The sequence below is a fragment of the Passer montanus genome, unplaced genomic scaffold (assembly GCF_014805655.1).
Source record: "Passer montanus isolate IOZ18808 unplaced genomic scaffold, ASM1480565v1 scaffold36, whole genome shotgun sequence".
NCBI lineage: Eukaryota > Metazoa > Chordata > Aves > Passeriformes > Passeridae > Passer > Passer montanus.
In genome coordinates, this window is record NW_024368374.1 from 8,036,079 (window position 1) to 8,056,149 (window position 20,071).

The following is a 20,071-nucleotide window of genomic DNA, read 5'->3' on the forward strand; positions in this document are numbered from 1 at the left end:
ATCTGGGATTAACAGTTTGTCAGTGATGTTTTTATCTGCACAGTCAGGGAACACAGCAAGGGTGCTTTCTGGGTCCTTCCTGCAGGTAAGATCAGGAGAAAAACTTTGTTTCACTGCAGGATATCACTTGGGATGGGATTCATTTTGTCTAGAATTTCAACACCTGCAGCATAAATATGTATGTGAGAGCTAGTCCCCTCAAATACACTTCTTAGGCACTGTTAAAATGGCCTGTTTCAATTATTCACCTGAAGTAAAGGTAAGAAATATCTATAGCCCTTTGCTGATTATACAGGAGAGATGGTGACCTTAGATTGGCACATCTTCATTTCTTTGGGCAATCCCATCCTTTCTGATGGAAACCTCCAGTTATTTAGCCTAATCACCAAATGACTTATTTTTTGATAGCTGTAAAGGAGTCACCCAGCCATTTCCAAAAAAAAAAAAAAAAAAAAAAAAAAAAAGAAAAAAAAAATATAGGCCCAACACTGGAATAGCCATGGCTTAAAATACGTCCCCTATGAAGAATCTTCAGTGACTGCACAGCTCACTTCTGGAGTGTAAATGATGGATCAGTGGTAAAAAAAAATTAAAATAAAAAAATTCAGGTCTTGCATGAAATAGGTCTTGCATGCCCTATTTCATATATTCTGTCTTCAAGTGAAAAGGGAACATTCTTTTTTCAACATTCTTTCTTGCGTGTTTTAGGCTTAAATTTTAAAGTGCTGTATGCCCCTTCCACAGCTTTGGGCAGGTACATGGGATGCCTTTCCAACCTTTTCCTAGAGCCAGTGGTTCTCCTCTGACTGTTTCTTTGAGACTGCTTAGCTGCTTGGGCAGTATCTTGTGAGTATCTCCGGGGAGCCCGAAGGATCCAGTTTGAATGCAAACTGTGTTCACTCGTACTGGTAGCAACTGAAAGACAGAAGATAATCTGGGATTAACAGTTTGTCAGTGACATTTTTATCTGCACAGTCAGGGAACACAGAAAGGGTGCTTTCTGGGTCCTTCCTGCAGGTAAGATCAGGAGAAAAACTTTGTTTCACTGCAGGATATCACTTGGGATGAATTTCGACACCTGCAGCATAAATATGTATGTGAGAGCTAGTCCCCTCAAATACACTTCTTAGGCACTGTTAAAATGGCCTGTTTCAATTATTCACTTGAGGTAAAGGTAAGAAATATCTATAGCCCTTTGCTGATTATACAGGAGAGATGGTGACCTTAGATTGGCACATCTTCATTTCTTTGGGCAATCCCATCCTTTCTGATGGAAACCTCCAGTTATTTAGCCTAATCACCAAATGACTTATTTTTTGATAGCTGTAAAGGAGTCACCCAGCCATTTCCAAAAAAAAAAAAAAAAGATGAAGAAAAAATACATTTACACTTTCTATAGTTCTCCAAAGACAGCTTGAGGTAGATATTCAAGGGTGGATAGGCAAGACCTGAGCAGAAGGCAAGCACTACTCCAGCTCTGCCCGTGCTACCTTTGCCATGTAATGACTGTACGTAAAATAGTTGCACCCATTCAACAGGGAACAAGTGACATACTACTGTAATTTCACATATTGCATGTAATGGTCCTAGATTTGGGAAGCAAAACTGGAGGACAACTGATTAATTAAATTAATTAATTAAACAAATATTATCTCACAATTCTGTTCCTCCCTCTGTACCCCAAACCCCATCATATTTGGCTGGTTTATACTGCACCATCAAAATCGACATCCACGTTTGGCAGACCCACGTCAGGAACTCGCCGCCACCTCTCTGAATCCAGGTCTGCAATGACTGAGTCAAAGAAAGCTATTGCTTCTCTTACATCTGAACCGGACTGTGGCCCTTTTCTTTCCATGGATGCCTGTTGATCAAAGGAGAAAAAAGTTAGCCAAGGGTTGGGCACAATGATTTCTTAATGAGCAAACTCAATACGAAATGTATCTTTGATGCCACACTTCAGGCTGCCAGAAAAGAAACACAGGTCCAGACCACTCCACAGTGTAGAAATCAAAGAAAGAAGGGCAGCAGTCTAGCAAATATCCATCCTGTTGTATGTTCAAACACAGGTATCTTCCAATTGGGCACTACTGGCCAGGTGTTATGAAATCCCTCAGGATCCACGTAGCAGGTCATTTAATTTGGTCACTAAGTGACAGCTGGGCTTTTTGGCCAAATTTATTCTGCCTAGCACTAGGCTCCTAAAGAGCCACACGTTAGAAATGTAGTCATGCAGGGCTCCTTCTGTAATTAATGCTGGGCTCCAGTACCTTCAGAAGATGAGTCAGGCCTTAAGTAGGCTGAACCCTCCTCTGCAGGCAGCTCTTTCTCTCAGCTGAAAAGGGATCGAGGGGTAACTTTGTTACTAATATAAGCATCTTATTAAAATGCCTAGGTTAGGTGAAATTAATCCAGATCTAAATTGCTGAAGTCTTTTTGAAATTAAAAAGGATGGTGTGCGCTAAAATATGAGTCATTCAACACTGTGATAGTTTGATAATTCCCACAGGAAAGCCACACAGTTTAAAATTAGGAGCCTGTCTTGATGAAAAAGGAAATGCCTATCTGTAAATGCTGAAGTTGTCATAAAACCTGGGTTAGGGATTCTGAAGCTACATATGGGATGAATAATTCCTGCCAAGCTCTACCTAATGAAGGGACATATATTTTCCTTGCTAGTCCAAGTCAGGTATATTGTCAGGCTGCAACACCAGCTCAGAAAATTGCTACCCTGGGTTTCAATGAGAGAAAAGGATATGTGCCATGTCACTCCTCTGAAGGACCAGCCTGTTCCCTGTTCTGTGGAGGCAGAGAGATGAACTAGCTGATTCCCCTCCTGACATTATGGGTTGATTGACATCCTCAGAAGTGTTAAAAAATAGCTGCTACCACACATCTACTGGAAATAGTGACTGATATTATGACTAAGCCTTTATTGGTTAAAAGGCATTTTAAAGGCATGCCTATGTGCCCCCGGCATCTGATTCACCTCTATTCTTTTCTTCTACTAGACACAAGTGACACATTTTGAATCCATGGTCAGTCTGTAGTCCAGGACCCAGGGATCTTTGGATCAAAACTCCCATGGGGACAGGTTTGTCTGGACAAATTACCTTCCCATAAGTCATGCAGCAGGTTAGAGAAAGAAGTGAATTTTCACTGATAGGTAGTTTAATAAGAACAAGGTAGCTTAGGACAAAACCATTCAAGCCTGGTGATAACACAAACCTTGCAATCTGTGAACATTAAATGTGAAGTTGGGAAGAACAATCTGAATCTTGTAAAAGTCTTCTTGACCTCTCCCTAATTTTTACAAAGCCAGAGGTGTGCAGCTCTGACCCTGCCATTTGTGTTGGCAAGAATATCCTGCTGATGTTCCTGTCTGCTTCCAAGGGGATGGATGATGGAGTGAGCATGGCAGTCACTACCAGGATTATTCATACACAGGGGCTAGCTGGCCAAACTCCGATGACAGCATTCTTAGCCCCAGACTGTGGAAGATCCAATTGTTTGCCAAAAAACAAGTTAAGCTTTTGGTGTTTTTCTTAAGCAGTATTTTCAGCAGCACATCTCAGAAGTTCACAAACCATTCTGACATTCTCCTGTGACAGAACATCTGAATATGGCAGCAACATTATTTAAAGTCAGCCTGGCCTAATCAGTAATTTCAGCCCTACATCCCTTCTTCCCACCATCTCCATTATTATCCAGCTTAAAGACTGCACTGGATAACTGTGAGTCTCCTGTTGAAGTCTTGTTTGCAGTCATGTTACCTAAGCAGATCATCCCACTTTCTGCAGTCATTTGTTTTGTCCTCACTGAATCAAGCCTAGTCAAAGTAACCACTGAACTCTCTAGTGACATGCAAACCTATAAAGCTTTTATTTCTGGGATATATGAAAATAATCTGCACCAAAGATGATATTCCAGTTTTATTTTTGTATTTTCATTACAGCAAAGGGTTAAGAATTACACTGTCTAGAAATGACCCACCAACTTATTCATGAGCAGAGAAAGGAAACCTTAAGAATTCCTCATGCCCCACATCCTACCAGTAGAGGTTGCACTGATGCTAAATGTAGCACTGATAAGTTAACTGACCACTCAGAAAAAAAAATTCTTTTTGTTTCAATGAATTTATAATTATTTGGTGTTAGTAATGTTGTCAATAATAAGACTGCCATGAAATCCAGAGATTACCACATTTGTCAGTCATTAACAGCTATAAATAATCATAGTGAAGGACTCTGAGGTATTTAAGTAGAATAACAGAGCTTGCTCTTTCATAACGTTCTCCATACTATCGTAACTTTTTCCTACTTTCACTCTCCCAACATTTCCTCCCCTCAAACATTTCTTTCTATGACCAGTCATTCATTCCTAATTTTACACTACTTAGAAAGAATCTTAAGGTATTAAGCAACACTTCAATTGAGGCAAAAGTAAGATGACCACTGGCTGAAAGCAATAAAGCAGAAAATCAATACAGGTGATATAGCTTCGACAATTTTGTTGCTTAAGACAAAGCACATGGCAAAAGTTCTTGGAAATTACCTTAGAAGACTCTTTGGAAGGAAGTGGAAGAAATGACTTTTTTCCAGTTTTGGATGATCTTGTGGATGCTGGAGAATCTGCAGCCATATGCATGGATTTCAAGTTATTGATGTTTTCAAGATATTTTTTCCTCAAGGCTAGAAGATCCTGTAGGTACTTCAAGCAGTCCTGAGTCTTAGAGTACATCCAGTCTCTGTCTTCCTCTTTTGGCTGAAAGCAAGAGTCGATGCTGGTTGTACTTCTGCACTTTTTTAATGGTTCACTAACTTTTTCCTGCTCACCTCCAAGGACATACATAGAAGTGCTGCGGATCAGTCTCACTGCAGAACCAGCGCCATCACTGTAAGGGATGTCATCTGTCATGTTTCTTCGCTGGGAGTTGGGGTGAAATATAGAATGGATCTTTTTGAACATAATGTGTCACTTCCTCCCCTTTATACGTTTTCTCTTTCAGCTCATTAATTTCACACTAGATCTGGCAATCAGCAGCAGTTACCTTTGCCCTCAGCAGACCAAAAGAATTGCCACTTACTGTAATGAGGAGGGGAAAAAACCCTATGGCTGCACCAGTTGTTTTCAGTCTAACATTGTGAGAAGCATGATGGTAATGCAGAAATGACTTTTCTATTCCATTTGTGTCTGTGAAAGAGCTTTGTCCTTTCCTCTGTTTAAAATATAGTTGAGGAGGTCAAATAACATGCTTTGACCTTTTGTTTGGCCTCTGGTCCCCATAAAAAGCATCAGCACGGAGGCAGGACTTCCCTTTCCCACTATTCCTGCGCTCTCCTGGGTTCCCTGGGCTCCGACTGTGGGCAGCCGCGGGGCGCTGGCCGCGGTGCTGATCCGCTCCCGTCCGCCGCGGGGTGATACCTGGGAAGAGCCGGCTGGGATCAGCCTCCACGGGAGAGAAAGTCTGCGTTGAGAGGAATAGTTTCTGCCGAGTGGAGTCCAGCTGCTGAAAGAAGTCGCTCTGGGCTTCACCCGGCAGTAACCAGGAGATGGCTTCAGCTACCTGATACCACAGCGCTGCCGGGAACCAAGCGGATTCAGATGTCAGGCTCTGTTACACTCAGTACAAAGATGCCCTGTGTAAGGGATGCTGTAAAATAAAACACTCTTCCAAAGTACTCCTCTGGCAAAATATTACAGTCAGAAACCTAAGAATTCGTGTCTTTCCACTTTAGTTGTCCTCCTAGATTGGTGCAAGAACATTTAATACAGCGGGTTTGATGATTGATTTTTGGCTGAAAGTACTGAGAAACTTTGACTATTATTGGCATACTCGAGGCATGGCTAGTATTTGTGACTATGTGTCCACGTGATTATGCTTTGGAGATAAGCAGATAGTGAACTGAGGCAATCAACAACAATTTAAAAGCAAACAGACATGCCCCAAAGGTTTTTCAAAATACTTTGTTCAAAAGAGTTTTCATAGGTGATCCCACCCAAGTATTGACTGCTTGAGGAAAAAAAAAAATTAAATCAAATAGATATGATCCTGCAAACACCATTGAGCAAATTTCTTCTAATGCCTCTGGAAGTGCTAATTGGAGGCTTAAGCATCCCAACATCTAGGGTCCCAACAGGAAAGATAGCTTGGCACATAAATTTGTGCCTATTGCTTTAGGAACTACAAAAAATGCATATTAAACATCGACCACAACCATCTCAAAATGTTCCTTTTATTTACAGCTAAAGTTTGCATGTACTTATAACGACCAAGAATTGAGGCAAACTAGTTTTTGCCACTTTTTCTGCCTTCTAATTGTAGAAATTCCCATTGCAGCTGAAAGCAGCCTAGAGATTGTCCTGAAATATAGTCAGCTGTTTGGTGTCTAGTACTTGTATGGAGGTATTCCATTATTGATTCTCTCCAAAGGTCTACTCAATCCTCCAGCTAGGTAACAGATTAAGCTGACTTTATGTTAGCATAGATCATTATAACTGTGAAAAAAAAGATGAACTTTTTCACCAGATTTACCTGTCTGAGGTAGATAAAATTTTGGGTCATCGATACTAACACATAATAATAATAATTCCATATACATATTGATTTCCTTCTCAGAGCAAAAGGCTGTAGAGGGGGTTTAATACACTGTCCTGAGTGGGGGAGATAATTATCTGTCACAGCCGTTTCAGGAGACTTGTTTACCAAGTTAAGAAAATGAGATTTTTCCAGAATAACCCTAATAAAAGTGAATTTAGATTTGCTACATGGGATACTAGTCTTTGTTTATAAACATTATACGATACCAGTGAACCTCAGAGCACTCTGAGGCCTCTTGTCAGGAAACCTATAAATCAAGAAAATCAGTGGAAATCAAGAAAATATTGATAAAGGCTTGAATCAGTAAGGTCATTGGGAACTCCACTGAGAAACTGCTTACTGTATCAGACATTGCCTTTCAATTGCAGATTGATTTATAAATTCACCTGGGCTTATAAAGAGATACAGGGCAAAGAAAAAACCAGAACCAACCAATGAACCAGAAAACCCCGACAAGGTTCTGTTGATGAAACCACAGGAAAAGGTACACCTATGAAGAGTAAATCTGATTATATGCACTGCATTTGAAAGACATTTCGTATGGTCCATAGCTTTTCTTATTCTGCTTCAACTAAATACTGAAAACATATGCTGACATCTCACTAATTTAAAAAAACAAACAAAAAAATCTTTCAAGCTCTAAAGAGAGTTCTCAATTTCAAACATGTTCATTCCCAATTTTTTTAAAAGCTTGCTGGGTCGCATTCATTCTGTGCCAACACGTGTGTCATTCCCATTGTTCATGTTGTTGTTAAAACAAGGAAGTATTAATAAATGCATGAAGCAATACAATAAATGCATTATATAATAGAATTTCATTTGCAGTCATAAAAGGTCATTTACAATTATTTTAGACATGAATGTTTTATTCTGTGCTTTGGTAATGGGCAGTGAGACAATCTTCCTCCCCTATTGTATATTAATTTGTTTTCTTCAGAGAATCTACTGTAATTTAAATAGCTTCATGGATTTAAAAATTTAAAGGATTAAATGAAGAATATACTCTACATTGTTTTCTAAGAAGAGAAATGCCATTATAAATGTTTTTTGAGATATTTTCCCGTGAGGCATTTGCTTTTAAACATGTTTCTGGAGTAGTGTTTCATTTATTTCTACTCAAACTCTGTTTCCCATGTACCTGTAAGTGTCCCTTTTTAAGTAAATAACAGGGCAATTATAATTCAGCCACAACCACAGATCACAGGTCTCTTCCCCAGAGTTACTGCTGTGGACTGAATATGCTACTGTTATCCAAGACAGCTGGTAATTAAAAGTGAGGGTCTTATTCAAGAAATTATTTCCTTCTGCATAGACACTCATCAAATGCCAAATATGGCTGAAGAAGAAAATTTAATTCTCTCAATTCAAAGTTCCAAGTTCATGGGCAGCTATTAAATCATAAATAAAGACCTCCCAAAGAAAGAGCTTGTGAGAAGCAGATCAAATAGACCAGACTCATCAAATAGACTACACTAAATATTTAATGGCATCTAAGATTACTGGCTTTGACAAGGCAATGCTCACACCTTGCTTGTTCATTTAGCTACTTGAATCTGACTTCATTTATTCAGTGTTTTTTGTTTCAAGTCACTTTTCTCCTACTACTGTTTTCAACAAGTCTGTTTTCTTTGCAGCTACCAGAGTGATCTAAGTTCCATTTAACAACACCCAATGACTCCCAAAACTGTTTGGTTTTTTTTCTAGCCCAGGCATTCTGTCAGCTCCTGATCCACTATGACTGGATAAGAAAGTCAAGTTAGAAAATCCAATATATGTGCTTTGTTTAACTAAATAAACTACACAGATGGAAAAAAAAAACCATAAAATCAAATGTACAGATAAATACACTTAAGAATTTTTATCAATAAGCTATTTGTCAAAATGCATTTTTATCTCTTGAATAACATGCCAACATGCATACATCTCTTTGCTTGATAGTTAAATTTAATCATGACTGATACAAAGGAATGTCAAATCATCCTTGAAACAAAGTTCTGATTTCAAACAAGAAAATCTTTGATAAACTGCAGATGACAATGTATTCTTTTTCTATCATAAAGTTTTATCAATCTGTTGTATCATATAAATTAGTATAATGCATTTTATTATGCTTTTAACATTTAACATTTAAATCAGAACACTTTCTTTGCTTTTAAAGAAAGAAAAGTTCCACACATAAAATATGTGAGTGGATAGCAAAGTTACTGAGGCTTGTGCTATTTTAGCTTGTTCAGAAATTTGAGCACAGTTGTCAGTCTCTGGTGAACTCTTACATGTCTATATAGCTGCATAAAAAGTAGATTCTTTGGACAGAGCTAATCGAGAGAGTCCAAACAGAGGAAAACAGAGTAAGCAATCCATTACAGCAAGAATAAACACTTTGCTCTCTAGTCTCCGACTATTTCACATATTCCCTTGAAGTTCTGCAAAAACACACACACACAACCTGTTAAATATTTAGGAGAAAGACAACAAATATTGAGAATGCTGCATTCTCAATATTTGCAAAATTAGCATCCCTGGCTGCATATGGTAGAGACCACATCTCAGCTCTAAACAAAAATTAGCATCCCTGGCTGCATATGGTAGTAGTTATGACACTTAGCGTTCCGAAGATCACGCACACTTGAAAACATGAGCTGGTGGTGCATTTCCAAATCCTAAATCAGGCGCTGATCATCAGTGTTGGCAAGAAACATCCAACAACAGACATGCAATACCATTGGTTCCCACCTTTCACTGGCTAAAAGGGAAGATGGAAGAAGAACTGACCTTGTTATAAAGCAAAGAAGAATCCTCAAGAATGGTTATATCTGCTCTTTCAGCCCACAGAGGTAACAGTCTGTTCTGCCTTCCCAAAACTTCAATCAGGAACTGCTTGATATTGTTCCTCTTTTGGGAAGTTCACAAAGTATGGGAAGGAGATAAATTCTGATATCATGCATTTCAAACATCTATAACTGCTTCTTTGAAGCGTTAAAGTAGAAAAATCAGTTTCTCAAGAATGAAGATAAAGATTTTCATTTGAGCTGATTCAGAGGAAAATGCAGTGAAATCTCTTTGTTGCCCACTTGTCAATCTTGATTTTTAACTGTACATGTTTGAGCCATGTCAAACAACAATAACCTGTCAAACCAGCAGAAGACAAATAGGTTTTTTTGTAAATCTGGAACATCAACTTTCCATCTAACCTAAATTTTAATTGAAGTATTACCATTTGACTTAGAAGACTTACACTCTCCATAAATTTCCGCCACATGAAAAATTTCATTCATTGAACAGGTTTTGTTGCAGCATAAGCACAGTCTAAAACCAACAAAAGCAATGACTGCATTCCTACCAGGCATAAGGAAATAAAGAAATGCCAATTCATGTGCAGTAACGTGTATGGAAAATGATTACACGAATTAGAAATCAATCCTTTAAAAAAAAAATTGTTATTGTTGTTGTTGTTGGGGAAATTTTTGCATATATTCTGTACTCATGTGCAGTAACGTGTATGGCAAATGATTACACGAATGAGAAATCAATCCTTTTTTAAAAAATTGTTATTGTTGTTGGGGAAATTTTTGCATATATTCTGTAACAAAGCAATAAGATGAACACTAGTGAAACACACCCTCCTTCAGACCTATGTCTACAGCTGTTGTTTGGCAGCCTTTTCAGAGGGTGAGAGGTTACCACACTTATCCCCTGCTGTATCTAGCCTCCTCCTTCTTTTTGTTTCCTCAAACAACCCTGCTATCATTAAATGACAGGCTTGACAAGGGAACTTTGTCTTGTCTTCTGTCACACGGGGTCAAGGGAACAACCAGTTGGCCTTGCTTGTTTTGTTGAAGGAATTCATGTCCTTTTAGTGGAAACTCTGTTAGGACCTTTCAGAGCTTTGTTAGTCTTTGTTGAATTAGATATTGTCTCGCCTCTTGAGTCCTTTGTTCTCAAGATAACTGAAGAATTATTGTGATGTCCAGCTTGTTGCCTGTCACATCCATCACCCATTGATGGAGTCTTTGGCAGGTGAATGTGATAAATAGCCAAAATTCCTTCATGATAGCTCAGTGAGGAATGGAGGTTGTAAGCAGCAGTTCTTCAAATTTGTTTATAGAATGCAAACATTTAAACGACCTGTCTGTCTTGATCTCTAACTGGATCATCTGTTACTCATTCCAGTTAAATTCTAATACACAATTATCCTTCCCACAAAGGATGTCCATAGGATGACTAATGAAAGGGGACAGTGTATCTTTGGTAAGTCACAGGGCTGCCAGACTCCGTCAGTCGTTCCCAGGCAAGGCCTTCTCACCATACCTCCAGACTTTTTCAAAGGCACTCTTGGATCTTATCTCCTTCCTGCTCTGCTAACCCAGTGAAAAAGGATAAAGCTAATTTAAGTGGAGAAGCAAAAAAGGAGCAGTTTGGCTGGAATGTCTGAGAAAGAGGTGCTCAGTGCAAGTGAGGTATCATTTGAGCTCTAGAGAAGATGGAAAGACAGAAGAAATACATCTTCATCACTTACCAGTAGTGGGGGTTTTGCATGTAAACTTTTTTTCCACTCACATCACAATGTCTCTGGAAAAAAAATAAACCCTTATATAGCCTAAAACACAGCCTGCCCTCTCCCTGTCCCCACTGCTACAACATAATTAATCAAAGGGTACTATTATCTTTGCTATAAGCTTCTTGAACACATCTCCTAGTACATCTCTTTCAGCACCTGCAAAGACACTTCCAAAGTGAATCAACTTTGGTCATGCTAAGGAATATGAGGAGCCAGCCAGGGCCCTTTCAGCAGGGAGCAGCTACACCTGCAGGGACACCCTGCAAGAACCGAATCCTACAACACCATCACTGCGGTGAGTGTGCCTCACCAGCTGCTCCAACAACTGCTGGCATCACTCCACCCACTGCGAGAATGGAAAAGCTTTTACTGATAATTGGTAGCTCCCTGAAGAGAAGCAACCCAAAATAAGCAGGATAATTATTAACCAGGTATGGTGGGAGCAGTTTTTGTCGCCTCCCTCTGAGTGTCGCCTCTTCTTCTGAAAGAAGCAGGAGAAATCAGATTCCATGTTTTTCTTTCACATTTGCCAGTTTTAACATAAAATGTGGTAGCTGATAAACATGAATTCTTTCTCCTTGGATAGTTTGATCTTCTGCCTCTACTCACTTCCCACCTACCCAACCTTCCACTGTCCTTGTAACACAGCCCTGCCAGTCTGTATTAAGACACAGTTAAAGGATTAGGGAAAGAGGTGGCTACACAGCCTTGCCTATCACTTTCAAGCTCAACTTCAAAGAGCATTTCCCCTATACTCCCTGTGAACAGTCAGATAATATGCACAGGTGTGGCTATTTGCAGGGGCAAAGGGAGTTCATTTGGATCCTCTGAGGAATTTTCAATCAATCAACACCTTCTTCCAGAGTAGCTGATCTATGATCTGGGATCCAAATATGACAGGAAAATATCATACTAAAGCAGTGGCTGCACAGAAGCTGCAAAGAGACCCACTGCCAGCCTGTTGAGCACAGGGTAGCTACTTTTGGGTATCTAGATTCAAAAAGCCTGCATGAAGCCCTTCACCAACTTGCAGACGTGGACACTTGACGTGTCCCTAGTGGGTGGGATCTAAATATGAGGGGGGGAAATACCATACTAAAGCAGTGGCTGCACAAAAGCTGCAAAGAGGTCCACTGCCAGCCTGTTGAGCACAGGGTAGCTACTTTTGGGTATCTAGATTCAAAAAGCCTGCATGAAGCCCTTCACCAACTTGCAGACGTGGACACTTGACGTGTCCCTAGTGGAGGTATTGTTTGCAGTGGGTCCACCTTTGAGATGCCTCATCAATAATACTGAAGAAAGTAAGACAAAAACAATTAAACTGTTTTCAACTCATATTCTTAAAACCTGGAAAGTCTTCACAAAGGTGAGATTTCAGCCAGGTCAGAAAATCACTGAGATATAGGCACAGGTGGTCATGGATGGTGAAATGGGTTTGCAGCTTGGCAAGGTGTTTACAGTAATCTACAAAGCCAAATGACACTTTCCAAGCTAAGACACCTGTTAAATTCACAAATCTTGCAAGTCAGCTCAGTCTGTGCTCAGAGGAACATGGAAATTTTTTATTCCTGTGCCCTGAAATGTGGCAGAATGTGCGCCTTTGGCCCAAGGTGGGCAAAACATGAAGATGCTAACTGTGTTTTTCTCTACTACCTCCAGGTCAGGCAGGAGGGAGTGAAACTAGGTTAACTGAAACAGGAGGAAATATTTATGTGAACCCTGGTGAACTGGGACAGCTGAGTCTTACAGGCCTGTAATCTGAGCATCAGCACAAAATGAAAGGGACAGCCAGAGTGGCAAGGACTGAGGCAGCCAGCATTCCTCTTGTGATTTTTTTTTTCTAAAACCATTATTCAGAAAAAGCATCTTGAGGAAACTGTGGTAGTTACAGAAATGCACAGGCCAAAGTTACAGATCAAATAGCTGCCAGAGCTGGCAGCAAGCAAAGGTCACTGCACTTCTGAGTCAAAACACATTCAGCAAGGACTTCATGGAGGATATTCAGCACATCCACTGGGGCTAAGCAGACACAACAGGAACATCCAGAAAAAATTACTGCAGTGGAAATGAACTGCAATCTATCACCTATAATTCTCCCTGCATAAAAAGAAATCCAATTGTCTGAAAACATGAGGCAGCAGAAACTGAGTTGATATTTCAATTTAATTCACTTCAGTTCACCTTATTGACTTCAACAGCATGCAGAGCACTATCTTTTATCACTCAAGTGTCACTGTTCTTCATTTTTTGCATAGTCAATATGGTTATGGTTATTGATGTGCTTATGAAATACGCACTTAGATTTCTTCACAGTTTGCCTGGATATGTGCCTGTGGATATCAAAAATTGTTCTGTGGTATCTGGGTGGGTTTTTTGGGGGAAAATTAAAGTGGTTTCAGGGGGAAATATGTAGGGCACCTTCACAAAACCAACCTTCACAAGACCACAGACCTCTTTGCAAAGTTCATTGCTGTTGTGGAGCCTATAATGTCATTATATTTTCCAAGAAGTGCTCTATTCCTTTTCATTGGCGCATCCTGGCAGAAGTGATTATGTTGTTCTCCTTACTCTACGTGACAGACACTTCTTTTTTTTTCTGAAAAAGGAAGTCTGAAAATCCAGGTTACTGTGCAGAGACCAGGCTTTGCTTTCTGCCTTTCCTGAGCCTGTGGGTTAGCTCACAGTACCTCAGCTACTGCCAGAACATCTGCAGAATGTCCTGCCTGGCCTTCAGTAAAGACACCCCACATACCTGTGCCCCCTTCTTGCGTGAATTGAACTACTTGTCCCAAACTTTAGAGACGCTGGGGGTTGCCTGGCTTTTTTAATTGTCTTTCTCTTCTCCTGAGTCATCTATGGTTCGGAACAAGAGGGAGGATGCCCACAAGGACCTCAGCAATGCTCGCTCCCGTGATCGGCTCCTTTTGCTCCTTTTAGTTTCACCGCTAGATGGGAGCCTCGACCTCCCGAGCATCCCGGCTGCACACAGCAGCTTCCCAGGGACACGGCTTTTTACCTGCACTAAGTCAGATATCCAAATTACAATATTCTCTGGGCTAAGTCATTTCTTTAGCTCGTACATATTTCTTTAGCTCTTCTTTACACACACAGACACAAGTTATAAAACTGTATAAACATCCCAGCTGCGGTGGTATTCTTAGACAAGACTGTAAAGATTACTACAGCTGTATCTGTACAGGTGATATGAAGCCAGATAGGACTGGCCATGAAAAAAAAAGGAAGAGAATGAAATTATTGCTTCCTTCCATTCTCAGTACAGGAGGTAATCCCTGGTGGTTCACAGCTGGGCTTACACTGAGGTCCCCAGTGCAGCCCTGAGTTCCCAGAGCATAACATAAACAGCTGTATATCCCAATTTCCCCTCAACATTTCTGTCTGCAAGCACCACATAAATGAAGAGGGAATTTTCAATGGTTGCTATAAGAAATTACTCGCAAAATGTTTCTTGTGAATGAATATTTTTTATGTCTTGTTTTCAAGAAGCTAAATGTGAATTTTTATGTTACAGATTCAAGGTGCTTAGGATGCATGGCTCTCATGGGAATATTCTCTAACTGAGGAAGTAGCTCTCAGTAATGGCATATGAACTGCTGAATACTTACAATTATGAACTCAGAATTTGCTTCTGCAGAAAACTCATGTTGGCTCTTAGCCAATATCAATGGGATCAATGGGAGATATTCCTGCTCCCTAATGCCAAGCCAGATGCTGAGAACGCCACTGCTTTAGGAGACAGCAAATTCATTTCAATACTTAGAGAAAACAGAAAACATGGTTTATAGAAATTTGCTTAGAGAGTCAGAAAACCATTTGTGAGAAGAATTTCTGATGCTCATGCATCATTAGTCCTTACTTTTATAATCCTATAGAAAGCTCCTTGTTTCTTGCTCTTCATTATTTTTTTAATAAAAATGCAGGTATCTGACATAATCTTGCTGTATGTCTACGACTGTTTCCACACAGCTGTGCCACAGCTGTAATTTCTGTAGTGGTGCTGAATTCAGCATAGGGTGATGAATTCAGAATTAGAATTAGCATTCAGTTCATGTTAGATGTTATGCATCTACATCTGTGCAGGAACATCAGATAGTGAAAAGTCAGACCCCCAGCTCTGAGGGCAACAGACATGGCATGGATTACATCTACCTAAATAAATTTTCTTTTTTCCCCCAGAATATCTGGGTTTGCCTTTTATGCCAGCTGAAAAGACTGTGCTCTTACCCAGACTGTGATGTGTGCTGTTTAGTGGGGCTGTAGAGGGTACAAGCTAAAATTGCTAAAAAGAACACAGCCAGTGTGGGCTATCACAATCTAGTCATGATTGCACAGGGACATGGACCTGTTCCATCCAACAGTCCAGGCACAGCTCTTAAAGGCTGGGCCCTGAGCTGGTATAGACAAGCTAATTCAAGAGATTTACTCACATTTACTGGGGTCAGCATTTGGTACACACTAGCATACATCAATACAGGTTAGAAACAAAAACCCACCCTATGGATTTGTTTTTGTTATAAAATAGCTGGAAATTTCATATTGTCATTTGTAAATGGATTGTGTGTAACACAAAGAACAGAATCAAAACTCTTCTGGGCCTCACAAGCAGCTCTTTTCTCTGGGTGGCAGCTCTTCCCTCTTGAGCTCTGCCTGGGATTAGAATTGTGCTGTCGTTACTCTAGATGTCATTAATCCCTTCTGTTCATTTAAGTCAATATTTTTTATAGTGCTGCTTGGTTTAATTGGTTGTCTTTTTTGGATATTGGGGCAGAAGGGGGGAGAAGTACCATCTCTGTGAAGCAATTGCATTTTGATAGGCAATGCTGTTGCTTATTGCAGGAAGAAGGATGCCTTATGTTTATCAGCTAGACCACACCATGTAGTTGTTCTCCCGGTGGGACAAACTACTTAAAGTTTACAAGTAGTGTATCTAACACTCCAAAAAGTTTACTTTTCCTGGTAAATTGTTTGTTTTGTGTAACCACAGATAACACTGGAGATAATTGTAACTGAAATGGATGAAAAATCTTGGACTTGGTCATGGTTTCTTTGCCTACACATTCCCATTCATTCCCTGGGTTACAGCATGGTCCCACACCAGCTGGAGTTTATGGCCAAGCTAGCCTCAACTTGAGCACTACAGGACAATAGTCTGAACTGGTAATATCCAGCTCATATACACATTTTATATGATAACAAGGAAAGGAAGGAGCTATTGCTGAATGGAAGAAAATAAAAGAAAATTTGAAACACCAACTGATAGGAATCATGAGTAGGTGCACTATCAGAAAACACTCTGAATTAATATCTGAAATGAAACACGTTAGATTGCCAGTGTCTCTATAAGAAGTGCCAATTACTCTGAAAGCCATTTGGGGGAAAAAAGCAAAAGGCTCATTCTCAGCAGTATCGGTACTGATTGACAGATGATGTCACTGCTGCATCACTGCCTATTGTGGTAGGAATTGTGTTCATTGAATGGAAAACTGTAAATAATAAATATGTGGTGAGCTTCTATAAACAGCACCTTTTTTGTCATACTAATCATTTTCAGTTTTCTGTGACTTGCAAGTGCCTGAGATTTTGCAAGTGGAAAATCCACACAGGCAGAGTGGAAGCTGCTATTCGTGAAGAGATGAGAATGCCAGTCTTATAACTTTAATCCATAGTTGATTTCAGTTTTATTTTAATCTATAGTTATAACACAGTCATGTGAATGTTCATTTAATGGGCCGAATTGTTGATTTTTTTCATCTTTTTATAAGCCAACTGCTGCCTAAACATGCACCAGATTCAATAGATTCACAATCTGCTCCTTAATCTAATTACTAATAAAGGTGTCTGCAGAAAACTTTTTTGGATTGCTGAGTTTTACAAAGTTTAATGTTGTTTCACCAGCCAGAGATATAAGTTAAAGGCTTCACTGGTTCCAATGTCTGATACAATTAGGTTAATGGCATGAAGTCACTGGAGTGTGGGGATGCAGGCAGACTGCTCTGTGCCCAGGAGTCAGAGCCATGGTCATATTTGCCCTTGCTGTCAAAGAGAAGAGAATAGCAATGACATCAGTTGCTAGAAGGACCTTTCTAGAAATAAAAACTGGCAGGCTCTCCTTGTACTCTCATGCCCGTAGGCAGCTGTCCTACAAAGTGCTCCCACTTCCTAGAAATTTCAGCAGGCTTTTCTGGGCATGGGCAGATTCTAATTCAGCTGTAACCATCTCAATATTGGAATGAGTGCCTAACTGTCATCCTTGACCACTGTTGTGGCTATATAATGGCTTATCTCACTCACCATGCACATTTGGGACCAAGATCAAAGACACCGAATTTAGTCACAGATATCTGTGCACTCCTGCCATATGGGTTTCTCTTCGACAGAGGTGTTGATAGAGGGAGCTTCTGCCTTGAACTACACCCTCTGTCATGTGGACCTGCCTGTGTATTAAATGGAAATTATTACAAAGTGTTACTGAGAAGGAGCCTGAGATGTATGTTAACATATATACATACATATACGTATATATACATACATATATATACATATGTATGTATGTATATATACCCATGAAGCCCATTATTTTGAGTGCAGTCAGATTTTGGCTACTTGTAGACTGCTTCTAGATTTTTCTCTTTTCCACAAGTTAAAAAAAAATACTCTCAGTCATAATTTTGTTCTTGTGCAATGCAAGAAAGGAGGTGACCAGAAGGGACTGGAAAACACACAGCAGATTAGGGGGAATGTTCTCCTCATTAGTGAGATGAATGATCACCATGTGACCACTCATGCAAGGGTCAGACTCTGCTTTTTCACTGGCAGATTATCCAGAATATTAGGGATGTTCCCTGCTGCATAAGCATGAAAAAAATTTCAAACAGAGCCTTAAAGGGGCAAGAGATAACTAGAGAGAACACCTTAATGCAAACCTGTCCTGGTTTCAGCTGGAAAAGAATTAATTATGTTCACAGAAATGCTATGAAGATTGGAAGAAGGTAAGTGGATATTATATGGCTCAGGTCCCAAAGCAGTCTGTGTTCACAAGGCACTGCACCCAGTGTCACAAACCTTGTTCCAGATGTGCTGTTGCATGATTTCAGTCAGCATGATTTGGGACCTGAGCTGCTAAGTCCACGTGCCTTGGGAGTGTCCCCACCAGCTGTGGAATCTCAGAACTGTGCTACATTCCTAAACACAGACATACCTTCCAACATCTTCCTTCCCCAGACATGGGTGAAAAGGTGTTAGACAAGGACTTCTTTCAGCACCACGGGATTGAAGGTCACATCAAGGACATTTAATTGTGAAGTGGGAAAGGAAGCACGTGATAGCTTTTTAGTAGACAGGCTTAGAATCCCACTGACAAAAGCTAGAGTGGATTTCTAATTCTCTACAAGTAGTCCCTTTCTCCTTGTGCCCAAGTGTAAATTCAAAGCATCACTTAAAGAGCTATATTCTTACAAAATATCACTTGAGTTGCTGGAACTCAAATGCCTCCAGAAGATGTGAGATATGTGACTACTACAGATCTTGGTGCAAAACCAAATTCCGATAAACACTGGTAGCACCTCATCACACAACATCTGCCTTCTTTAGGGCTGGTTTCCATGTCCCTAACCACCCTGTTGGAACTGGTCAGATCACCCCTGAATATCAATAAAAGCTCATGTAATCCCAAGACATATATGTACACATACAAGGCAGCATTCCAACAAACTGCTTGTTTGGTCATTGTCATCTAGACTCAAATTATGTGAATTTTCTAGTCCAGGGCACAAAATCCACCTTGCAAATACATACCTGGGATGCTGGTTTCACAAACTCTAAGTGGTGATATCACTTGTTTAAGATGCCACCTACTCCGCAAAAGCATTCTGCCTATTACTTGGAAGAGAACCAATTCTTCTGCAGATGTCTCAAAAGACCTATATATCTTCCCTGGCTTTGAAGGAAGTCCAGAGGGGTATGTTTCACATCCTGGGTGTCTAAACGTCACTAGATGGACTGCTTGCCCATGAATCTTCTCCAAGAACCTGTGGTACATGGCAGAGAGGGAGATCTCCCGACACACTGACATTCCAGTGCTGTTCAGGGCAGCAGGCAGGCAGCCCAGAGCCAAGGGCCCAGCTGCAACACCCACAGCATTACCCCATCCCTTGTTCCCTGGGCAGGGCACTCAAGACCAGGGGAGCTCCTTTCTATGCAAGGGATTTTTGCCAAGCTGTGGTGCAGGAGTGAGGGCCGGACTGGACTTCAGACATTTCTTAATTGAATGGAAAAGAAAAGAAAGCCAAGTCGTAACTAAGGAGCAGTTCTAAAATTAGTTCAAATAAGAGTATGATGAATATTGTGGAAAGGTTTCCTCTTATAACCACATCTGTACAAACAGTGAGAAAAGTAAATAGCAATATCTCTTGTTATAGACTAAGTAAATATTGTGCTATTGAAGATGCTGTGGAAAGCTGAGGTGCTTTTGCAAATAAAGATATCAGATTAGCAGCAGGATTCATAATCTTTTAGATTTCATTAACATATGCAAAACAATAAGGACAACATTCTTACAACTCTTCCTATCTTCTTAGTACTGTGTAAATTTTACCTACCTATCATTGAGAGGCATCCATGAACTGGTAATAATTAGCATTGACTCCATGATTTATAGAAGGTTGATTTTTTTAAATTATATTATATTATAATTAAGAAACATTGTTTTTATAGACAGTTACGATATACTTGGACTTACTTTGTCTACTAATTTAAATACTATCACCATTGGCTAATTAAGAAACTACTCTTTGGTAAACAAATTTTTGTTTACTCTTTGGTAAACAAAAATTTCTATAACACATTTCACATGTTCATAACACCAGGTGTAGCAAGTTAAGATAAGAATTGTTTCT

General features: G+C 40.0%; 1 protein-coding gene across 1 annotated transcript; it reads right to left on the reverse strand.

The window, feature by feature from the left end:
- Positions 1 to 682: 682 nt before the first annotated feature.
- CUNH13orf42 (chromosome unknown C13orf42 homolog) lies at positions 683 to 4,968 on the reverse strand. The gene is made up of 3 exons (XM_039716596.1): positions 4,555 to 4,968; positions 1,717 to 1,864; positions 683 to 915 (listed from the first exon to the last, which is right to left on the reverse strand). The coding sequence occupies exons 1-3, from the start codon at positions 4,966 to 4,968 to the stop codon at positions 683 to 685; spliced, it is 795 nt and encodes a 264-aa protein (XP_039572530.1).
- Between the last annotated feature and the right edge of the window lie 15,103 nt (positions 4,969 to 20,071).

Coding starts and splice junctions, on each gene's coding strand:
- CUNH13orf42 (XM_039716596.1), bottom strand. CDS start 4,968: ATGTTCAAAAAGATCCATTCTATATTTCACCCCAACTCCCAGCGAAGA. Junction 1,865..4,554: donor CTTCCAAAGAGTCTTCTAAG/GTAATTTCCAAG, acceptor TTTGATCAACAG/GCATCCATGGAAAGAAAAGG. Junction 916..1,716: donor CGTGGATGTCGATTTTGATG/GTGCAGTATAAA, acceptor TCTGTCTTTCAG/TTGCTACCAGTACGAGTGAA.